At 49.5% G+C, this 20,420-nt stretch overlaps 1 protein-coding gene across 4 annotated transcripts; it reads left to right on the forward strand.

The window, feature by feature from the left end:
• The first annotated feature begins 1,137 nt into the window (after positions 1 to 1,137).
• On the forward strand, positions 1,138 to 13,406 carry PMVK (phosphomevalonate kinase). 4 transcript variants are annotated; one of them, XM_055360683.2, is made up of 6 exons: positions 1,526 to 1,543; positions 5,738 to 5,801; positions 7,777 to 7,845; positions 8,986 to 9,138; positions 11,664 to 11,793; positions 12,879 to 13,406. In XM_055360683.2, the coding sequence occupies exons 3-6, from the start codon at positions 7,828 to 7,830 to the stop codon at positions 13,013 to 13,015; spliced, it is 438 nt and encodes a 145-aa protein (XP_055216658.1). In that variant the 5' UTR covers positions 1,526 to 1,543; positions 5,738 to 5,801; positions 7,777 to 7,827; the 3' UTR covers positions 13,016 to 13,406. The 4 variants fall into 4 exon arrangements, with proteins under 4 accessions (XP_004026885.3, XP_063550708.1, XP_055216658.1 ...); XM_004026836.5 differs by lacking the exon at positions 7,777 to 7,845 and having other exon boundaries at positions 1,138 to 1,543; XM_063694638.1 differs by lacking the exons at positions 5,738 to 5,801; positions 7,777 to 7,845 and having other exon boundaries at positions 1,151 to 1,543.
• Positions 13,407 to 20,420: the final 7,014 nt, after the last annotated feature.

Here is a 20,420-nt window from a genome sequence, read left to right on the forward strand (position 1 = left end):
TGAAGATGAGCTGGAAAATCTGATTCTGTGTTGAATGACGAAGTGCTAAGAATAAATAACAACCCCTTACATCTGGATGATACTTGAGAACTTACAAAGTATTTTATTGTACCTTGTCATATATTTTCTTCATTCCTGTCTTATTATAACCCTGGGAAGTGGGCCTTATCAGTGGTAAACTCAGAGTGACTTGCTAAGTGTCCAAGCTGGGACTGAAAATCCACTCTGTGCTGCCTTCTAGGGCGTTGATGAGTGCAGTGTTTTCTGGGTTGCTGAAAAAAAAAAAAACCCAAAAAAACAAAAAAACCACCTCCTTAAGTCTGTTCTTTTTGCATCTGACCACTCTCTTGTGCCTCTTTTCAACATTCAGGAAATTAATGGTTTCTCCCTAAGTCTCTACACTACACTTTTTCTCTAGTGGAGGCAGTAATGAGTTGCAGGCTCTGTTCTGACATGCTCAGAAAAATGCAGGACGGCAAGTCATAGCCAAAAACAACTCGACGTACTCAGCTGGGGCAACCCGTCAGCTACTGCGGGAAGAGGCAGAACCGGGGATTCAGGGAAAGGACAGATTATTCTTATCCTGCCTCTCAAACTCCTGGCTGGGAGCCAGACTTCGGATGAAACCAGGCAATCTCATCTAGGGATTCAACGCTCCCTTACTATTGATGTCACCCACGCCGTTTGCTTCCGAAAACCTTTGGGCCGGAGGCTGCGGCTAGAAAAGCAATCAAAGGTTTCTCGCCGGGCTTAAAGGGCCACATCTTAGTGACGTCTCGGGTTATAAAATCTGCTTGACAATAAAATATCGTGTGCGCGATTCTGCTCCTCCCCCGACATGACGTGGCCAGACACGCAGCTCGCGTCAGGGCTGCCTTTCGCCCCCAGGAAGACCCATTCCCACTCTGGGGCGCGCGCAGATTTGCTGTGGCACATGTACTATAACGCACAGGCAAAAAGGCAGTTTCCAAAACGTCTCCAACGTGATCTCACTCCAGAGATTTTTTTTCCTAAAGTTTTAGGGCTGCGCGGAAGGGAATATGGGGTTCACCTCAGGAAATTTCAGACGTCACCCCCCTCGGAGGAAGGTAGTCGCGTCCGGTTCCTCCCCGGGTGTCAGTTAAGCAGGCCCGGCTGTGAGCGAAGGTTCTGGGCGGGGCTGGACTGTTCTAAGTGAGTTCGGGTGGGGGAGCTTCACGAGGGGAGGCTGCCCTGTGAAGGAACCGCCTTTCTCTCCGCGTGTCTCACCCTTTTCTCCCCATATCTGTTTGGACATGAGCTGAGGGCACGGTCGCGGGCGGTCAGCCCTGTTCGCAGCTACGGCGAGGAGGGGCGCGATTGCTCCTTGTTGCCGCTCCGCTTAGTGGCCGCGTCCATTCCGCGCGGTGTCCCGATTTTAGGGGTAGGGAGAAGTGTCAGCTTCAGGCATCGCGAGGCGTGGCGGCCCCATGGCCCCGCTGGGAGGCGCCCCGCGGCTGGTACTGCTGTTCAGCGGCAAGAGGAAATCCGGGAAGGACTTCGTGACCGAGGCGCTGCAGAGCAGGTGTCTGTGAGGCGGGAAAGGTGGAAGGGGGAGCTCTCCGCATCATGTGACACGAGGAGTGCTTTTGGGTGTCACGGAGTGAGCTTTGGAGTAGGGGCCGTCCGTTTGCAAGGCAGGAGGAGCGCTGGGCTGGGGAAGGTGGAATGCCACCATTACATAAAACAGTAGTCTACACAGGCAAGCCTCAAAGAAGCAGGTGACCACCTCTCCAAAGACCTTCAGCTGCAGGTCTCTCTGAGAAGCATTAATAATGGTTCCTACCAAGGCACTTTCTATATACCAGGAGTTGGATACCAGCCTGGGCAACATGGCGAGACCCCGCCTCTACGAAAAATCCAAAAAGTAGCTGGGCGTGGTGACGCGTGCCTGTAGTCCCAGCTATTCAGGAGCCTGAGGCAGAAGAATCGCTTGAGCCCGGGAGGCGGAGGTTGCAGTGAGGCGAGATTGGCCACTGCACTCCAGCCTGGGCGACAGAGCGAGACCCTGTCTTAAAAAAACAAAACAAAACAAAACAAAAAACCCTCTTCACCTCTTTGTTAGGTACTGTGTGCCATTATTAGCATCTCCATTTCACAGGTGAAGAAACTGAGGCTCTTAAAAAGTTAAACAGGCCGGGTGTGGTGGTCATGTCTGTCACCCCAGCACTTTGGGAGACAGAGGTGCGAGGATCGCTTGAGAGCCCAGTAGTGGAGACCAGCCTGGGCAACACAGTAAGACCCTAGTCTCTACAAAAAAATGGAAAAGTTAGCCTAGTGCGATGGCGAGCACCTCTAGTCCCAGCTACTCAGGAGGCTGAGGTGGGAGGATCGCTTGAGCCTGGGGGCTGCAGTGAGTTGTAATCATGCTACTGTCCTCCAGTCCGTGCAGCAGAGCCTGAGACCCTGTCTCGAAGTAAAATAAAATAACATACGAAGTTAACAACAACACAAAACCCTTGCTGGTCACAAAGTAAGTGGCAAATCCAGGATTCAAATTCAGCTTTGTGGTTCATGATGGGCATCTCAGCAATTAATATATAATTGAAACAAAAAGAAAAAAAACCCAAACAAATTCAGCTTTATCTTGCGCCAAGGACTGGTTTCTTTCTTTTTTATCTGGCTGCCTCCCCAAATAATAATACCTTTTGCACAGTGTTTTCTGTCAAAGCAAGATCTTCTGTGCAGGAGCATTTTGCGAGACCTGGGCTAGGAGAGCAGAGGTTGGGGAGAAAGTGGAGTGGGGCTCCTCTCCTCTTGAAGGCCAGTGTGGTGGGGGTACCAGGAAGCTGCTTTTGGGTACCACAGGGGTTCTACGAACGTGTGGGAGAGCCCAGAGCAGAGGTCACCACCTGAATTTTTCATCACTAAGTATCTCACCACCTTTTCCTAAGTTGCATTTCTCCTCACCTCCAAACCCTGACGTCAAATAGTGGTCCGAAGCACAGGCTCTGGAATTAGACTGCTGGGATGCAAACCCTGGCTCACTGTTGATTAGTGTGTGATCTTGTACACATCTCTCATTCACTCTGTGCCTCATGTTTTTTTTTTGAGACGGAGTCTTGCTCTGTCACCCAGGCTGGAGCGCACCCAGGTTGCGGCTCACCGCAACCTCTGTCTCCTGGGTTCAAGCGATTCTCCTGTCTCAGCCTCCCGAGTAGCTGGGATTACAGGTGTGTGCCACCATGCCCAGCTAACTTTTGTATTTTTAGTAGAGACAGGTTTCACCATGTTGGCCAGGCTGGTCTGGAACTCCTGACCTCAGGTGATCTGCCCGCCTCGGCCTCCCAGAGTGCTGGGATTACAGACGTGAACCACCACCACACCTGGCCTGCGTCTCAGTTTTGTCATCTGTAAAATGGGGATGATAATAGGGTGGTTGTGGGGATTAAATGAGATAATGTGTGTGAAGGGCTTAGAATAATTATTGGCACCTAGCAGAGGTGCAGGAACTAAATGTTGGCTATATTTATTTTACCAATCTTGGCTTCACTACTTGCAGTGTTGCTTTGGGGGAGTCAATCCTCCTTTCACAACCTCAGCTTCCTCATCTGAAACATGAAAATAAGAACACTTACAGCCAGGGCAACATAGTGAGACCCCCTCTCTACAAAAGATAAAAAAAAATTAGCTGGGTGTGGTGGTGCATGCCAGTAATCCCAGATACTCAGGAGGCTGAGGTGGGAGGATTGCCTGAGCCCAGGAGTTCAAGATTATAGTGAGCTGTGATTATACCACTGCACTCTAGCCTGGGTGACAGCAAGACCCTGACTCTTAAAAAACCAAACCAAAACAAAACAAAGAACACTTATCGCTGGGCGCAGTGGCTCACGCCTGTAATCCTAGCACTTTGGGAGGCCGAGAAGGGTGGATCACTTGAGCTCAGGAGTTCGAGACCAGCCTGACCAACATGGTAAAACCCTTCTCTACTAAAAATACAAAAATTAGCGGGACGTGGTGGTGCGGGCCTGTAGTCCCAGTTACTTGGGAGGCTGAGGCAGGAGAATAGCTTAAACCCAGGAGGTGCAGGTTGCAGTGACCTGAGATTGCGCCACTGCATTCCAGCCTGGGCTACAGAGTGAGACTCAGTCTCAAAAACAGCACTTACCTTCCTGTGCGTTAAGCGTATTGTGAGCATCTCAAGGCTAGGACAGGAAGCATGTATCATTCACATTTGTATCACCTAGATCCAAATATGGTACCCAATAAATGGTTGGTTAAGCCAGGAGGCAGAGGCTGTGGTGAGACGAGATGGCGCCACTGCACTGCAGCCTGGACGACAGAGTGAGACTCTGTCTCAAAAAAGAGAAAAAAAGAAGGGCCGTGTGCGGTGGCTCACGTCTGTAATCCCAGCACTTTGCGAGGCTGAGGCGGGCGGATCATGAGATCAGGAGTTTGAGACCAGCCTGGCCAACATGGCAAAACCCCGTCTGTACTAAAAATACAAAAATTAGCCGGGTGTAGTGGCGGGCGCCTGTAATCCCAGCTACTTGGGCGCCTGTAATCCCAGCTACTTGGGAGGCCGAGGCAGGAGAATCGCTCAAACCTGGGAGGCGGAGATTGCAGTGAGCCGAGATCGCGCCATTGCACTCCAGCCTGGGTGGTGGAGCAAGACTCCGTCTCAAAAAAAAAAAAAAAAAAAAGTTTGGTTAAGTAAATTAAATAATGAATGAGTTATTTTTATTTTTATTTTCATTTTTGAAATGGATTTTCACTCTTGTTGCCCAGGCTGGAGTGCAATGGGGCGATCTCGGCTCACTGCAACTTCCACCTCCTGGGTTCAAGTGATTCTCCTGCCTCAGCCTCCCGAGTAGCTGGGATTACAGGCATGCGCCATCATGTCCGGCTAATTTTATACTTTTAGTAGAGACAGGGTTTCACCGTGTTGGTCAGGTTGGTCTCAAACTCCTGACCTCAGGTGATCTGCCTGCCTCAGCCTTCCAAAGTACTGGGATTACAGGCGTGAGCCACCGCACCTGGCTTTTGTTTCAGTTTTTTAAATTTGCTTTTCTTATTTCATTTTTTTGAGACAGGGTCTCACTCTGTCTACCAGGCTGGCATACAGTGGTACAATCATGGCTCACTGTAGCCTGGAACTCCTGGGCTCAGGAATGCTCCCACCTCAGCCTCTGGAGTAGCTGGGAGTACAGGCACATGCTGCCATGCTCAGCTAATTTTTAAATTTTTTGGTGGAGATGGTATCTCTGGGTCTTATTGTGTTGCCCAGGCTGGTCTTGAACTCCTGGCCTCAAGCACTCCTCCTGCCTTGGCCTCCCAAAGTGTTGGGATTACAGGTGTGAGCCACCATGCCCAACCAGTGAATTAATAAATGATATATGTTATGGTGACCAAGTCAGTGGAGACAGATACCTCTGGCTGTGAGAGAATTAGTTTAGGGTCTGGGCAATAACCTAATCCAGCTAGAATATTGCGCGCCTGTTCACACTGTAATTAGCACTTTATAGGTTTTACCTGTTAGTTTCAGGGCTGTTTTATATTCATTAGAGTTTCATAATAATCCTGTGTGGGAGACAGAACAGAAAGTGTTATCCCCATTTTCTGATGAGGAAATAGGATCAGGGACATTGAGACCTACCAAAGTTACATAATACCAGTAGTAGAAATGGGACTTCAACACAGGCCTCTTGACTCCCTTTCTGGGACCTGGAAGCTCCTGGAAATTCTAGGCTAACTGGATTCTGATCTCCCTGTCCTGCAGACTCGGAGCTGATGTCTGTGCTGTCCTCCGGCTCTCTGGTCCACTCAAGGAGCAGTATGCTCAGGTAGGTGGTGCTTTGTGGCATCTGGTGTGTCAGGCGGGGCCGGCTCCAGGACTTTGGAGCTGTGGCTGCTGCCTGAGTCACTGGCATGATCCCCGTCACCACTGCTGGCAGGGTGGTGGCCAGCTCTTGGTTTTCTGTGAGTGGACCTTTCGGGGGCATTTTCAGCTTATATTTCTTTCCTAATAGCCTCCCTCCCTTCAGAGTGAGTTCAGGAAGGTGTGCCCAGGAAAGGCTGTCGACACTCGAGTTGGCAGCTCTGATGCTGTGTGATTAGTAAGGACCTGCCTGTGCCTCCTTACACCACCCTCTCACTCAGCTGGCCTGACACAGCCCCTAGAACTTTGCTCCTAGAAATTTAGTACAGGCCGAGCACGGTGGCACACGCCTGTAATCCCAGCACTTTGGGAGGCCGAGGCAGGTGGATTGCTTGAGTCCAGGAGTTAGAGACCAGCCTGGCCAACATGGTGAAACCTCATCTCTGTTTCTTTAAAAAAAATTTTTTTTAAAGTAAACAACAACACACAAAAAAGAAATTTAGTCCCAAAAGTTGTCAAAATATATCATTAAGTGAAAAAAAAAAAAAAAAAAGCCTATACCAAGATGTAGAACAGTGTGTAGAGAATGCTACATTTGTCTAAAACTGAAGAGGCACTTTGTGACCAAGAATTGTAAAAGAATTCTAAATATATCTGCTCATATATTTGGCTATTTAACAAACATTTACAGGGTGCCTGTCTCATGTTCAGCACTGTTTCAGGTGCCTGGGATGTGTTCCTGCACTGCATGGGAAAGACAGGTTAGAAACCATACCATTGGTTGCCCCCAGGGAGGGGACAGGGTGAGAGAGAGATTTTCAACTGTAAATTAATGTGTATCTTTGAATTTTGAACCACATGGATTAAAAAAAATAGGATCGTTAGAATAAAAAAAATAAGTCAATAGGAACTCTCAGAATCTTAGACTTCAGAAAGGGAACTTGGAAGGCAAGATCAGCCTCCCACATGGTGAAGAGCCCTCTTGTTGCCCACATTTTGCCCTTGACCTCTAGGTGCACCCTTCTGGGACGTGTGCTTTGGCCCCTCAGTTGGCCAGAGTGTGGTTTCCGGAACCACATAAAATGAATTGTCCCCCCTTCTATATGCCGTCTTTGCCTCCATGGGAAGCATTGGGTCATCTCTCACCAGCTGAACAGACCCATTCATAGGGTGGCAGCCTGAGGAATTGTAAGAATAACTAAATTAAGTGGTTTATTTTTTTTTCTTTTTGAGACAAGGTCTTGCTCTGTAGCGCAGGCTGGAGTGCAGTGGCACATAATGGCTCACTGCAGCCTTGACCTCCTGGGCTCAAGTGATCCTCCCACTTGAGCTTCCCAAGTAGCTAGGAATACAGGTGCATGCCACTATGCCTGGCTAAGTTAAAATTTTTTTTTTGTAGAGATGGGAGTCTCATTATGTTACCCAGGCTGGTCTCCAACTCCTGGGCTCAAGCGATCCTCCCACTATGGCCTCCCAAAGTGCTAGGATTTGGGCGCGAGCTACTTTACCTGGCCTGGTTTTCAAAAATTTTAAGCAGGATTCTTTCCCAAATGAAACTGGATACAGAATTTCTTTGTATCCAGGAGACAGACTGGGAGCGACTCTGCAGGGTGGTGGGGTGGTGGTGGGGGGATGGGAGGAAAGAAGGGGTGAAGGGGAAGGCACTGAGCCTTCCCTAGTGGGGCCTAGGCACTTCCAAAGGCCTCCCAGGAGCACTTTCAAAACTGATCTTCCAAAGCTGCCAGATAGGTCTTGCTTCTGTCCTACTGAGTCAGACTGGTGGGGTTGGGTGGGGGGCGGGAGGAAGAAGGAGCAGGAGTTTGCATTTTTATTTATTTATTTATTTATTTTATTTATTTATTTGAGACGGAGTCTCGCTCTGTCGCCCAGCCTAGAGTGCAGTGGCACGATCTTGGCTCACTGCAACCTCTACCTCCCAGGGTTCAAGCAGTTCTACTGCCTTAGCCTCCTGAGTAGCTGGGATTACAGCCATGCGTGACCACGCCCAGGTAATTGTTTTGTATTTTTAGTAGAGACATGGTTTCACCATATTGGTCAGGCTGGTCTTGAACTCCTGACCTTGTGATCTGCCCGCCTCGGCCTCCCAAAGTGCTGGGATTACAGGCGTGAGCCACTGTGCCTGGCCAGTTTGCATTTTTAAAAGCTCCGTGGAAGACTCTGATAGGCCAGACTGCCCTTGCTCTGTGGAAGTCCAGCACCACTCTATCCCCCACTCCCATTAAAAAACAAAACCAAAATGAAATGTTCATGCATTGATTTTCTAAGTCACAAGAAGAAATATAACCAACAAGTAGACCACAACGCTCCTGGAGGGAAACTGGTTCAGGAGTAGGAGGTGGCTACTGACCTCCTCTTGCAGCAAGGGGAGCAGGTGGGTGATCAAGAAATTGAGAGCCTGAGGGGAGAAGGTCTTGTTGCAGTGAGTTCATGGAGGAGCCAGAACCTGAACGAGGTGATGCTTTTCAGACCCCTCCTATCCTGGATCCCTTTGGATGGACCCCTCTGCTTGGAAAGGGGAGAAAGGAGTTCCCCAGGGTGGTCAGAGTAACCTCTCCTGCCCTGGGGGTCCTCTGGGTGTGGGAGGCCTTGCAAGTGCCCAGAGCCAGATGGAGTGATGCTGTTTCAGCAAAGGCGCCAGGAATTTGGGGATGGGAAGGGGTAAGGGGGAGAGAAAGGAGACACAATCTTCGTGGGATTTGGGATGGGGGCAAACAATGCTAGTGGGAGGACATGGAGTGCAGGATTTTTTTTTTCCCCCCTCAGATTTCCCACTTTAGTTGAAGGCTAAGCCTTTGCCCAGGGGATGCAAACTAATTTCAGGATTAGTTTAAGCCAGAAATAATTGGGAAGGTAAAACTTGCAAAAGAGAAACCACACCACATATTTCAAAGACAAATTGAAACAATTTCTGGATTATCCCCAGACCTTTCTTCTGTCTACCAGTGATCGGGATTTCTTAGTTGCTGAGGCTCTTTCCCTTGCAGACCTTTGTCCTGGCTGAAACCTCATTAATCCTTGCATCAGCCTTGGGGGAGGCAGGTGAGGGTGAGGGATGGCTCTTCCGCTGTTTTAGGAGAGACCACTGAGGTTGAAAGGCCGGTGACATAGACATAATGTTCTTTGGGCAGGAGCATGGCTTGAACTTCCAGAGACTCCTGGACACCAGCACCTACAAGGAGGCCTTTCGGAAGGACATGATCCGCTGGGGAGAGGAGAAACGCCAGGCTGACCCAGGCTTCTTTTGCAGGAAGATTGTGGAGGGCATCTCCCAGCCCATCTGGGTAAGAGGGCTCCATGGCAGCATGAAGAACACCTGTTTCCCTAGCTCTTTGCTGTGTCCATCTCTCTCTGTCTCCACTGCCACCATCCTGGCCCAAGCCCCCACCATTTCTGGCCTGGACAGTCGCAGTAGCCTCCACACTGGTCTCTAGCTGTGGCTCTTGCCCTCTGTGGTCTATTCATTACACAGTAGCCAGACTGACCGTTTATTATTTATTTATTTATTTATTTATTTTTGAGATGGAGTCTCACACTTGTCGCCTGGGCTGGAGTGCAGTGGCACAACCTTGGCTCACTGCAACCTCTGCCTCCTGGGTTTAAGTGATTCTTCTGCCTCAGCCTCCCAAGCAGCTGGGACTACAGGTGTCCACCACCACGCCTGGCTAATTTTTATATTTTTAGTAGAGACGGGTTTTCACCATGTTGGCCAGGCTGGTCTTGAACTCCTGACCTCAGGTGATCCACCCATCTCGGCCTCCCAAAATAGTGGGATTACAGGTGTGAGCCACTGCGTGCGGCCCAGACTGACCTTTTAAAAACATGAACCAGGTGACGTCACTCTTCTGTTTAGAATACTTTGGTGGCTTCCCATTGTGCTCATGAACAAAATGAAAATCCTTCACATGAACTTCTGGGCCTTGTGTGATCCAGTTTCTGCTACTTTTTTAGCCTCCTTACTCCTTAAGCTGTAGCAACACTGGCCTTCTTGGTCCTCAAGTCAGTCGAACTCCTGGAATCAGGGCCTTTGCACATGCCCTTCCACCTGTCTGGACTGCCCTTTCTTTCTCTTTCCCTGGTTAGCTTCAGCTCAGTTGACATGACACCTCCACAGGGAAGCCTTCCCTAATATTCAGGTCTTAACTGGTGCTCCCTGGCAGGTGCTCCTATAGCACCCTACCCCTTTTTTGCCTCATTCATTCTGGCAGTGAATATTGAGTGTCTACTTCTGCCAGGTGTGGTTGCATGTTGTGGGGATATATTGGTGCAAAAACGCAATGAAGTCTCTTCCTTCAGGGAGCTTACATTACAGCTGAGGGTGGCGGGGAGATAGGCACAGAATAAATACAGAATATATCAGGCAGTGGTAAATACTAAGGAGTAAAATAAAGTAGGCCTAGGATATGAGGAGAGATAGGGAAGCGTTGCTGTTTTATTAAGGGTGCCTGGGAAGGCTACACTGATATGATGATGTTTGAGCAAGACCTGAAGGAAATAAGGGATAACTGAATGGATATTTGGGGAAGTAGCTTTCCAGAGAGAGGGAGGAGGAAGTGCAGAGGCTTGAGTGGTGAGTGTGCCTGGTGTGTCTGAGGACAAGCCAGGTGGCCAGAGTGGGTGAGGGTGAGTGGTGGAAGGTCAGGTCAGACTTCCCAGGGCGGACCTTTGGGAGAGCTGGGATTTTATTCTGAGTGAGATGGGGAGTCACTACAGGGTTCTAAGCAGAGGAGAGACATGATCTGATTTAAGATTGAGAAGCCTGGCCATAGCTGCTGTGGGGAAGATGGGAGCAGAAGCACAGGGGCCGGGTGGAGGACTTTCCTGTGGTTTTTTTTTTTTTTTTTTGAGACAGAGTCTCACTCTTGTCACCAAGGCTGGAGTGCGGTGGCGCGATCTCAGCTCACTGTACCCTCTGCCTTGTGGGTTTAAGCGATTCTTGTGCATCAGCCTCCCGAGTAGCTGGGATTACAGGCATGTGCCATCATGCCCAACTAATTTTTTTGTATTTTTAGTCGAGACGGTGTTTTACCATTTGGCAAAATTCGAACTCCTGACCTCAAGTGAACCACCCACCTCAGCCTCCCAAAATGCTGGGATTACAGGCATGAGCCACCATGCCTGGCCAGGACCTTTCTGTAACAGACAAAATGACTATGGTTGGGGCACAGAGGGGAGCAAAGGTAGAGTGGAGAGAAGGGGTCGATTTTGCATGTATTTTGAAGAGAAAACCAACAGGATTTGCCCATGGGTTGGCTGTGGGGTGTGAGAGACTATACCAAGGATTTTGTTCTGAGCAGGTGGACAAATATAGAATTATCATTTTCTAAGACAGGGAAGGTGGGGAGGAACAGGATTGGAGAGGAAATCAGGAGTTGAGTTTCAGCCGTGTTGAGGTTGAGACACTTGTTGACATACACTGTAATCACATGGTTATTTGATTACTGAATACTTGTTCAGTGTCTCCCACTAGACTGTAAGCTCTGAGAGGGCAGGCACAGGGTCTGTTTTGCTTACCACTCTAGCCTTAGCACCTAGCACAGTGACCAGCATACAGTGGGTACTTACTAAAATACTTGTTTAATTGGATCAATGAACTTGTCAGCAGCACTGCCTGACATGTAGTCAGCACTCAGTGGCGTATGTTCAATGAATGAATGAATCCGTGAATAGTGAGTCTAGCTGCTGACATGCTCACGATGATGGGGGGGTAGAGCCACACCCCACACTGCCCTGGGTTCTGTAGTCCTCCCACCTCCCCTCACTTCTATCATCCTGTCCTGTTGGTCACCTGTCTGTCCCTCTCCTGCAGCTAGTGAGTGACACACGGAGAGTGTCTGACATCCAGTGGTTTCGGGAGGCCTATGGGGCCGTGACGCAGACAGTCCGCGTTGTAGCGTTGGAGCAGAGCCGACAGCAGCGGGGCTGGGTGTTCACGCCAGGTGAGCCACTCTATGTGTAGGGCACAGGAGGACACAGGCTACCCACCCTGTGGTTTGTCTCCCAGGCAGGCCTTGGGGAAGTGAATGAGGGATGATAAAGGAGAATCTGAGGCCTCCTGATTAGGGAGTAGCATAGTGGACAGAATCCTGAGGGTCAAGGTTCCCTTGGCTTAACCTAGGCTATCTTCTCATGGCCAGTGGGCTGCTTTGGTGGTCTGGCTGGGACCCACCCCCATGATTCTTCACCTTTGCTTTCCAGCCCAGTAGGGGCTGACAGTGGTCAGGGGCAAACCTGACAAAGCTCATTTCTGTTTAACACAGTAGTGGAGTTAGAAATTAGTAGTGGAGAGGAAGTTCTGCTGGGAGCTTCAGTGGTGCAAGCCCAGGACCCGCTCTGTGGGCTTCAGAAGCACAGCTCAGGCTTCCTTCCTGCCCTAGATCACTGTGACTTGGAGCAGTTCAGATCCAATGGGTATGACCACTACTAATGCTGCTCATTTCTGGGGCACTCACATGTCCAGGCCTGTGCTAAGCATTTTATATGCACTGTCTCACTTTACCATCAAAACAGATTCAGCAGGTAGATGCTGTTATTAGTTTACCCATGGTTGGATGAGGCCGTGGCCTGAAAGGTGAAGTCTCTTTCCCAGGGTCACAAAGAGTGAGAGGAGGAGCTGGCCTCCTGACCCTCTGCTTCTGACTCCAGCATATGCTGCCTCCTGAGGGGACTGAATCAGACAGATTTAGGGATAGAAAAGGACACAACCAGCTTGACAGAAAATGAAAACACAGTGCCCTTTTGGGTTGTGTGTGGTTTTAGATGACCTGATTCACCCTCTGTAGGCAGTAGCAAGTGAAGGATTAAGTCAGGAGGGATCAGCTGAGGGGCCCAGGTGGCTATGGGCTACTGAACCTGCCATCACAGTGTTTCAGGGGTAGGGAGGTGCCTTCTGGGTGGGTAGCCCTTGGCTCTGGGGTAGCAGAGGAGAGGCCGGGAGGGCCCACTCCAGTTGGGGTTAGCAGGCCTTGATGCCTGCTGTCTGTCTGGAGGGCTGAGGACTGTCCTCGCCATGCTTCCTTCACAGGGGTGGACGACGCTGAGTCAGAATGTGGCCTGGACAACTTCGGGGACTTTGACTGGGTCATCGAGAACCATGGAGTTGAACAGCGCCTGGAGGAGCAGTTGGAGAACCTGATAGAATTTATCCGCTCCAGACTTTAGTCACTAGGTTCTAGGAGTGAGCTGGGGCCTGCTGAGGTGGGGGTGGGGCTGACTCTGCAAAATGGGGGTGTCCCCCGATCCTGGCTGAGGTGAGGAACAGACAGAGGGGGGTCTAGATTCTGAGGGGGTTGGTGGATATTGAGCAAGGCAGGAAACCTCTGGAGACCTCATTTTCTCCATGGGGAAGACAGCCATGCTCTTCAGGAGGAGACTCCAAGGGCAAAGGAGGGTGTCTTGGCTGTGCTTGAAGGCGAAACCCTGCCGTATCCCCAGTGCCAGTCCCCTCAGCCTGTGGCAGCCTTGCATCCTGACTGGATGTTCTCATCCCCTTGTTCTGGGCAAGAACCCAGAGCTCCCCAGTGTGGATACTAATAAACCTCTTTGGAGCACACTCTCAGAGCTGCTTGTCTCTCATTTCCTTGATGCCAAGCTGGCGTGGGTGGGGTTTAGAAGGCCTTAGGGTGTCATGGTGGCTGGAGGGTCCCTGTTCTACCTCCCACCTGGCTAGAATGTATCCTGCAGAGGTTGACCTATGCTGCACCCCACAGGCAACTGGCCTGTTTATGTTGGAGGTGGGATTGGGTTGAGGCCCTTACCCTCTGGGATAGCACCATGAAAGGCTGTGATCCATAGAAAGTGCCACCAGCAAGTGCCCCCTCCCCCCGCTTTTTTTTTTCTTTGAGACAGGGTCTTATTCTGTCACCCAGGCTGGCATGCAGTGGTGTGATCATAGCTCATTGCAGCCTGACCTCCTGGGCTCAAGCAATCCTGCCTCAGCCTGCCAAGTAGCTGGGTCTACAGGCACACACCACTATATTTGGCTAATTTTTTTTGTTTTTAGTAGAGACAGGGTTTCGCTATGTTGCCCAGGCTGGTCTTGAACTCCTGAACTTAAGCAATGCTCCCACCTTGGCCTCCTAAAGTGTTGGGATTACAAGTGCGAGCCACCATGCCTGGCCCTGCCCTTGTAATTTATATAGCCTTTTATAATTTCCAAATTTCTTCTAGATTCTTCACAGCTACCCCCTGAAATGGGTGAGGATAGGATTTTCATCGCATTTAGCAGATGCCAAGAACTCAAAGAAGTGAAACAACTTCTCCAGGGTTAGAGGGCTTAGTAAGTGTCAGTGCTGTGTGGAACCCAGGCCACTTGACTCCTGACCAGGCCCCTTCTGCACATTCCTATGGTTGTGGTACAAAGTCCCAAGGCTCCTTGCTGTCCCCAGGCCAAGCCTAAGCCCTCCAACTCTGGCCCTGGCTTCGTAATCCTCCCACAAATTCTGTTCTCACAGATAAGGGGACAGCCAAAGAAATTACACTTTCAGTGTGACGCAGACTGAATCTTGTTTCTGCCCAGATCTCCTCTGCCCTGCTGCCATCATCCTTGCTGGGTGCCAGGCACTGGGGACATAAAGATGAACAGGTCACAGGACTGTTGCTTAAGGAACTCTTGACCTCAATGAGAAATAGACACCCTCCAGGTGCCCAGGAACCTGAAGGCAGTGCCAAAGACAACTTCAGTTCTCTGGGAAGGAGGGTGGGCTTCCATGACACCCAGGCCTGCCGTGCCCGGGTGAGCACTGACCCCTTGTCCCAGGGGCACTGCCATTGCTGCTTGGAAATCCCTCTCTGGAGCTGGGAGCAAATGATTGTGAACAATCCCAGTCATGGAAATGTCCAAAAGTCACTGGGGCCAACTCTGATGAATGTGGGAGGCAAAGTTTTTGGGTTACAAACCTTAACGAGTATAAAGAAGTCGATTAGGGGCTGGAGTGGGGTGGCTCATGCCTATAATCCCAGCACTTTGGGAGGCAGAGGAGGGTGGATCATTTGAGGTCAGGAGTTCAAGACCAACCTGGCCAACATGGCAAAACCCCGTCTACTAAAAATACAAAAATTAGCTGGGCATGGTGGCAGGTGCCTGTAATCCCAGCTACTCAGGAGGCTGAGGCAGGAGAATTGCTTGAACCTGGGAGGCAGAGATCTTGCCACTGCACTCCAGCCTGGGCGACACAGTGAGACTATCTCTGAGAAAAAAAGAAGGGCAGGAAGGACCCAATCAAACCAGGGAGAACATAGAGTCCATGGGGCCAGCTAAGAGGCTTCTGCAAGATTCCAAGCAAGAAGTAGCACAGGCTGAAGGAGAGAGGGTCACTGGAAAGCAGATGGGTTTGTGGTGGCATTCAACCTTGTTTCTGACCCAGCCCACCTGATACCGGGCATATTCCCATCAGTGAAACTGGCTCACTGCCTGAAGGGGAGCAGAGGTTCCGGGCACAGGAGCCCTGTCAGAACCTCCGGGTTGGAGGTGAGGAAACACCTACTGCATGACATCATTATCTGCTTGATTCCAGCATGTCTTCTGTAGTCCTGTCTCACCATGCATTCAATCACACCCACTTCCTGAGCATGTGCTGTGGCTCTAGGAGCTAGGGACACAGCTGCAAGAGAGACATGGGCCCTGCCATCACGGAATTTACCTTTCAGAAATAATCCTAGACAGGGTAGGTTCCACAGAACTTGGGGACCGATTAGCCACAGCAGCTGGGGAGATGGAGGAGTTCAAACTTGTGCCAGAAACCCTGGGTTTTATCGCCTTCCCTGAAGGGGGTGTCTTCAGCATGTGGGAATGTGGTAGTACCTTCTCAGTTTGGAAGCCAGCGAATCTGTGCCTTCGTAGGCGATGAGGGTCAAAGCTCCAGATGGATGTGAACCTATCAAGTGTGGTACTAGAGTAAGGGTTGATGCAGACAGGGGGGTAGGGACTGGTGGGTCTCCTGTGCCCTCCGGGAGGGGTGCTGCCCTGCTTTCTTGGCTCTGGGTATTTAGAGGAGACACAGGATTATGACTTGGGAGCCAGTGGGTCTGTCTACCTGGTGACAGGTTGGTAGTGATGCCTTTTAAAATAGGAAGCCCAGTGTCTGCCGGATTCGAAGTTCATAACATTTTTTTTTTTTTTGAGATGGAGTCTCGCTCTGTCACCCAGGCTGGAGTGCAGTGGCACAATCTCAGCTCACTGCAACCTCCACCTCCCAGGTTCAATGCTTCAGCCTCCCGAGTAGCTGGGATTACAGGCTCCCGCCATCACGTCCAGCTAAGTTTTGTATTTTTGGTAGAGACGAGGTTTCATCATGTTGGCCAGGCTGGTCTCGAACTTCTGACCTCAGGTGATCCACCTGTCTCGGCCTCCCAAAGTGCTGGGATTACAGGCGTGAGCCACTGCGCCCAGCCTCATAATTTTTTTTTTTTTAAGCAAGGTCTTGCGCTGTCACCTGGGCTGGAGTGCAGTGGTGCAATTACAGCTCACTGCAGTCTCAACCTCCTGACCCCAGGTGATCTTCCTATCTCAGCTTCTTGAGTAGCTGGGACCACAGGTGTGTACCACCATGCCCAGATAATTAAAAAAAAATTTTTTTTTAGTGATGGGGTCTCGCTGTGTTGCCCAGGCTGGTTTTGAAGTCTTGGGCCCAAGTGATCCTCCTGCCTTGGCCTCTCAAAGTGCTAGGATTACAGGCATGAGCCACTGCGCCCAGCTCATAATTTTTTTTAACTGATATTTCCCTAAATATAAAAACCAAGAATAACCCTCACTTTTGACACTATATGTTATGATGAGAGCCTTAGCTGCTTTTTATTTCAAGACATTCTCCCCACTTTACTGCTACAGGTTGACCATCCTGAGTCCAAAAATCTGAAACCTGAGGTGCTCCGAAGTCCAAAACTTTTTGAGGGCTGATATGACGCCCAAAGGAAATGATGAGTGGAGCATTTTGTATTTTGTGTTTTTGGATCTGGGATGCTTAACTGGTAAGTATAATGCAAATATTTTAAAATAAAGATCAGAAATTCAAAACACTTCTGGTCCCCAGCATTTTGGATAAGGGATACTCAACCTATAGTCTTTGCTCACTTTGTCTGTGGTTATAATCTCAGAGTATAAAGCTACTTATTTATTTTTTTCTTTAAGACAGGGTCTCCCTCTGTCACCCAGGCTGGAATGCAGTGGCATGATTATAGCGCACTGCAGCCTCAAACTCCTGGACTCAAGTGATCCTCCCACCTCAGCCTCTGGAGTAGCTAGGACTAAGGTATGCGCCACCATGCTTGGCTAATTTTAAATTTTTTTTGTAGAGATGGGGTCTCACTATGTTGCCAGGGCTGGTCTTGAACTTCTAGCTTCAAACGAAGCTTCCACTTTGGCCTCCCAAAGTGCTGGGATTACAGGCATGGGCCACCATGCCTGGCCAAGTTATTTTTAATATTATGTGTCTGTTATTTTACTACTTCTTTTTTTATTTATTACCCACCCATGAATGTATGTATATGTTATTTTAATCATGATTTGTAACACTAACAGCCTCTTTAAAAATTTATTATTATATTTCTAAACAACTTTATTGAGCTATAATTAAAATATAATAACTACATATATTTAAAATGTACAATTTAGGTGGGGTACGGTGGCTCACACTTGTAATCCCAGCACTTTGGGAGGCTGAGGCGGGTGGATCACTTGAGGTCAGGAGTTCGAGACCAGCCTGGCTAACACAGTGAAACCCCGTCTCTATTAGAATACAAAAATTAGCTGGGCATGGTGGTACGTGCCTGTAATCCCAGCTACTTGGGTGGCTGAGGCAGGAGAATCACTTGAGTCAGGAGGTGGAGGTTCCAGTGAGCCAAGATGGCGCCACTGCACTCTAGCCTGGGCAACAGAGTAAGACTCCGTCTCAAAAAAAAAAAGTACAGTTTACTGAGTTTTGACATATGTATACATCTGTGAAACCACAGTACAATCACTATGGACGTATTCATCACTCTCAAACATTTCCTCATGTCCCCTTGTAATTCCTCCTCTCGCCTCTCCCTGATTCCCCACCCTCACCCCCAAGCAACCACTGGTCTGCTTTCTGTCTCTATGGATGTTTATATTTTCAAGGATTTTGTATAAAGAATAATAAAATTTCGCCAGATGCAGTGGCTTACGCCTGTAATCCCAGCACTTTCAGAGCTCAACGGGGGGCAGATCACCTGAGGTCGGGAGTTCAAGACTAGCCTGGCTAACATGGTGAAACCCCATCTCTACTAAAAATTAGCCAGGTGTGGTGGCGAATGCCTGTAGTCCCAGCTACGTGGGAGGCTGAGGCAGGAGAATCTCTTGAACCAGGGAGGCGGAGGTTGCAGTGGGCTGAGATCGTGCCACTGCACTCCAGCCTGGGTGACAGAGCCAGACTCCATCTCAAAAAAAAAAAGATTAATAAAGTTTTATACAAAGAACAGTATATATTCTTTGTTGTCTGGTTTCTTTTCATTGAGCATAATTATTTTGAGGTTCATCCACATTACTGGTGGTATCAGTAGTTCATTCCTTTTTCTTATTGGTATGTGGTAAGAATATACCACAGTTGTTTACCAGTTCACCTGTTGATGAACATTTAGGTTGTTCCTAGTGTTTGGATATGACAAATAAAGCAACTATATACATTGATGTACAACATGTATAAGTCTTTGTGTGGACATGTGCTTTCATTTCTCTCAGGTAAATATCTTTTCAACTTTTTTTTTTAAGATGGAATTTCGCTGTTGTTGCCCAAGCTGGAGTGCAATGGCGCAATCTCGGCTCACCGCAACCTCTGCCTCCCGGGTTCACACGATTCTCCTGCCTAAGCCTCCTGAGTAGCTTGGATTACAGGCATGTGCCACCAAGCCCGGCTAATTTTGTATTTTTAGTAGAGACGGGGTTTCTCCATGTTGGTCAGGCTGGTCTCAAACTCCCAACCTCAGGTGATCCACCCGCCTCAGCCTCCCAAAGTGCTGGGATTACAGGCGTGAGCCACCACACCCGGCCGACTTTTGTTTTTGAGGCAGAGTCTTGCTCTGTCGCCCAGACTGGAATGCAGTGACAGGATCTCAGCTCACTGCAACCTCCACCTCCTGGGCTCAAGCGATTCTTCTGCCTCAGCCTCCTGAGTAGCTGGGACTACAGGTGCCTGCCACCATGCCCAACTACTTTTTGTGTTTTTTCATAGAGACTGGGTTTTGCCATGTTGCCCAGGGTGATCTCGAACTCCTGGGCTCAAGCAATCTGCCTGCCTTAGCCTCCTAAAGTGCTGGGACCACAGGCATGAGCCATCGGGCGTGGCTTAACTTTATTTTTGGAGACTGTGTCTCATTCTGTTGCTCGGGATGGAGTGCAGTGGCATGATCATGGCTCACTGCCGCCTCGACCCCCCTGGGCTCAAGTGATCCTCCCATCTCAGTCTCCCAAGTAGCTGGTACTACAGGCATAAACCACCATGCCTGGCTAAATTTTTTTGTATTTTGTAGACAAGCTGTCTCCATGTTGCTCAGGCTGGTCTCAAACTCCTGGGCTCAAGCATTCCTGAGCCCAGGAGTTTGGCAGGCTGAGGCCTGCCTCATCCTCCCAAAGTGCTGGGATTATAGGCATGAGCCACTATGCCCAGCCACCTTTTTAACATTTTTTTTTTTTGAGACAGTTTTGGTCTTGTTGCCGAGGCAGGAGTGTGATGGCATGATCTTGGCTCACTGCAGTCTGTACCTCCCGGGTTCAAATGATTCTCCTGCCTCAGCCTCCCGAGTAGTTGGGATTATAGGCATGCACCACCATGCCAGGCTAATTTTTGTATTTTTAGTAGAGATGGGGTTTCGCCATGTTGTCAGGCTGATCTCGAACTCCTGGCCTCAGGTGATCTGCCCACCTCGGCCTCCCAAAGTGCTGGGATTACAGGTGTGAGCCACCATGCCTGGTCTTAACTTTTTTTTTTTGAGATGGAGTTTTGCTCTTGTTGCCCAGGCTGGAGTCAGTGGTGCAAACTCAGCTCACTGCAACATCTGCCTCCTGGGTTCAAGTGATTCTCCTGCCTCAGCCTCCTAAGTAGCTGGGATTACAGGCACCTGCTACCATGCCTGGCTAATTTTTTGTATTTAGTAGAGACAGGGTTTCACCATGTTGGTCAAGCTGGTCTCAAACTCCTGACCTCAGGTGATCCATCTGCCTTGGCCTCCCAAAGTGTTGCGATTACAGGCATGAGCCACTGCACCCGGCCTACCTTTTTAACTTCTTCTTTTTTTTTTCTTTGAGTCTGTGTTTCACGCTTGTTGCCCAGGCAGAAGTGCAATGGCACGATCTCAGCTCACTGCAACATCTGCCTCCCAGGTTCAAGCGATTCTCCTGCCTCAGCCTCCCAAGTAGCTGGGATTACAGGCATGTGCCACCATGCCTGGCTAATTTTTGTATTTTTAGTAGAGACGGGGTTTCATCATGTTGGCCAGGCTAGTCTCGTACTCCTGACCTCAGGTGATCCACCTGCCTCAGCCTCCCAAAGTGCTGGGATTACAGGCGTGTGCCACTGCTCCTGGCTTACCTTTTTAACTTTTTAAGAAATCC

This window comes from Gorilla gorilla, chromosome 1 (genome assembly GCF_029281585.2).
Source record: "Gorilla gorilla gorilla isolate KB3781 chromosome 1, NHGRI_mGorGor1-v2.1_pri, whole genome shotgun sequence".
Classification (NCBI taxonomy): Eukaryota; Metazoa; Chordata; class Mammalia; order Primates; family Hominidae; genus Gorilla; species Gorilla gorilla.

Bases quoted from the DNA above. Each gene is read 5' to 3' on its own strand.
- PMVK (XM_004026836.5), top strand. From the start codon at position 1,449: ATGGCCCCGCTGGGAGGCGCCCCGCGGCTGGTACTGCTGTTCAGCGGC. The intron at 1,544-5,737 runs GTGTCTGTGAGG...CCTGTCCTGCAG, and splicing joins ACCGAGGCGCTGCAGAGCAG to ACTCGGAGCTGATGTCTGTG. The intron at 9,139-11,663 runs GTAAGAGGGCTC...CCTCTCCTGCAG, and splicing joins GCATCTCCCAGCCCATCTGG to CTAGTGAGTGACACACGGAG.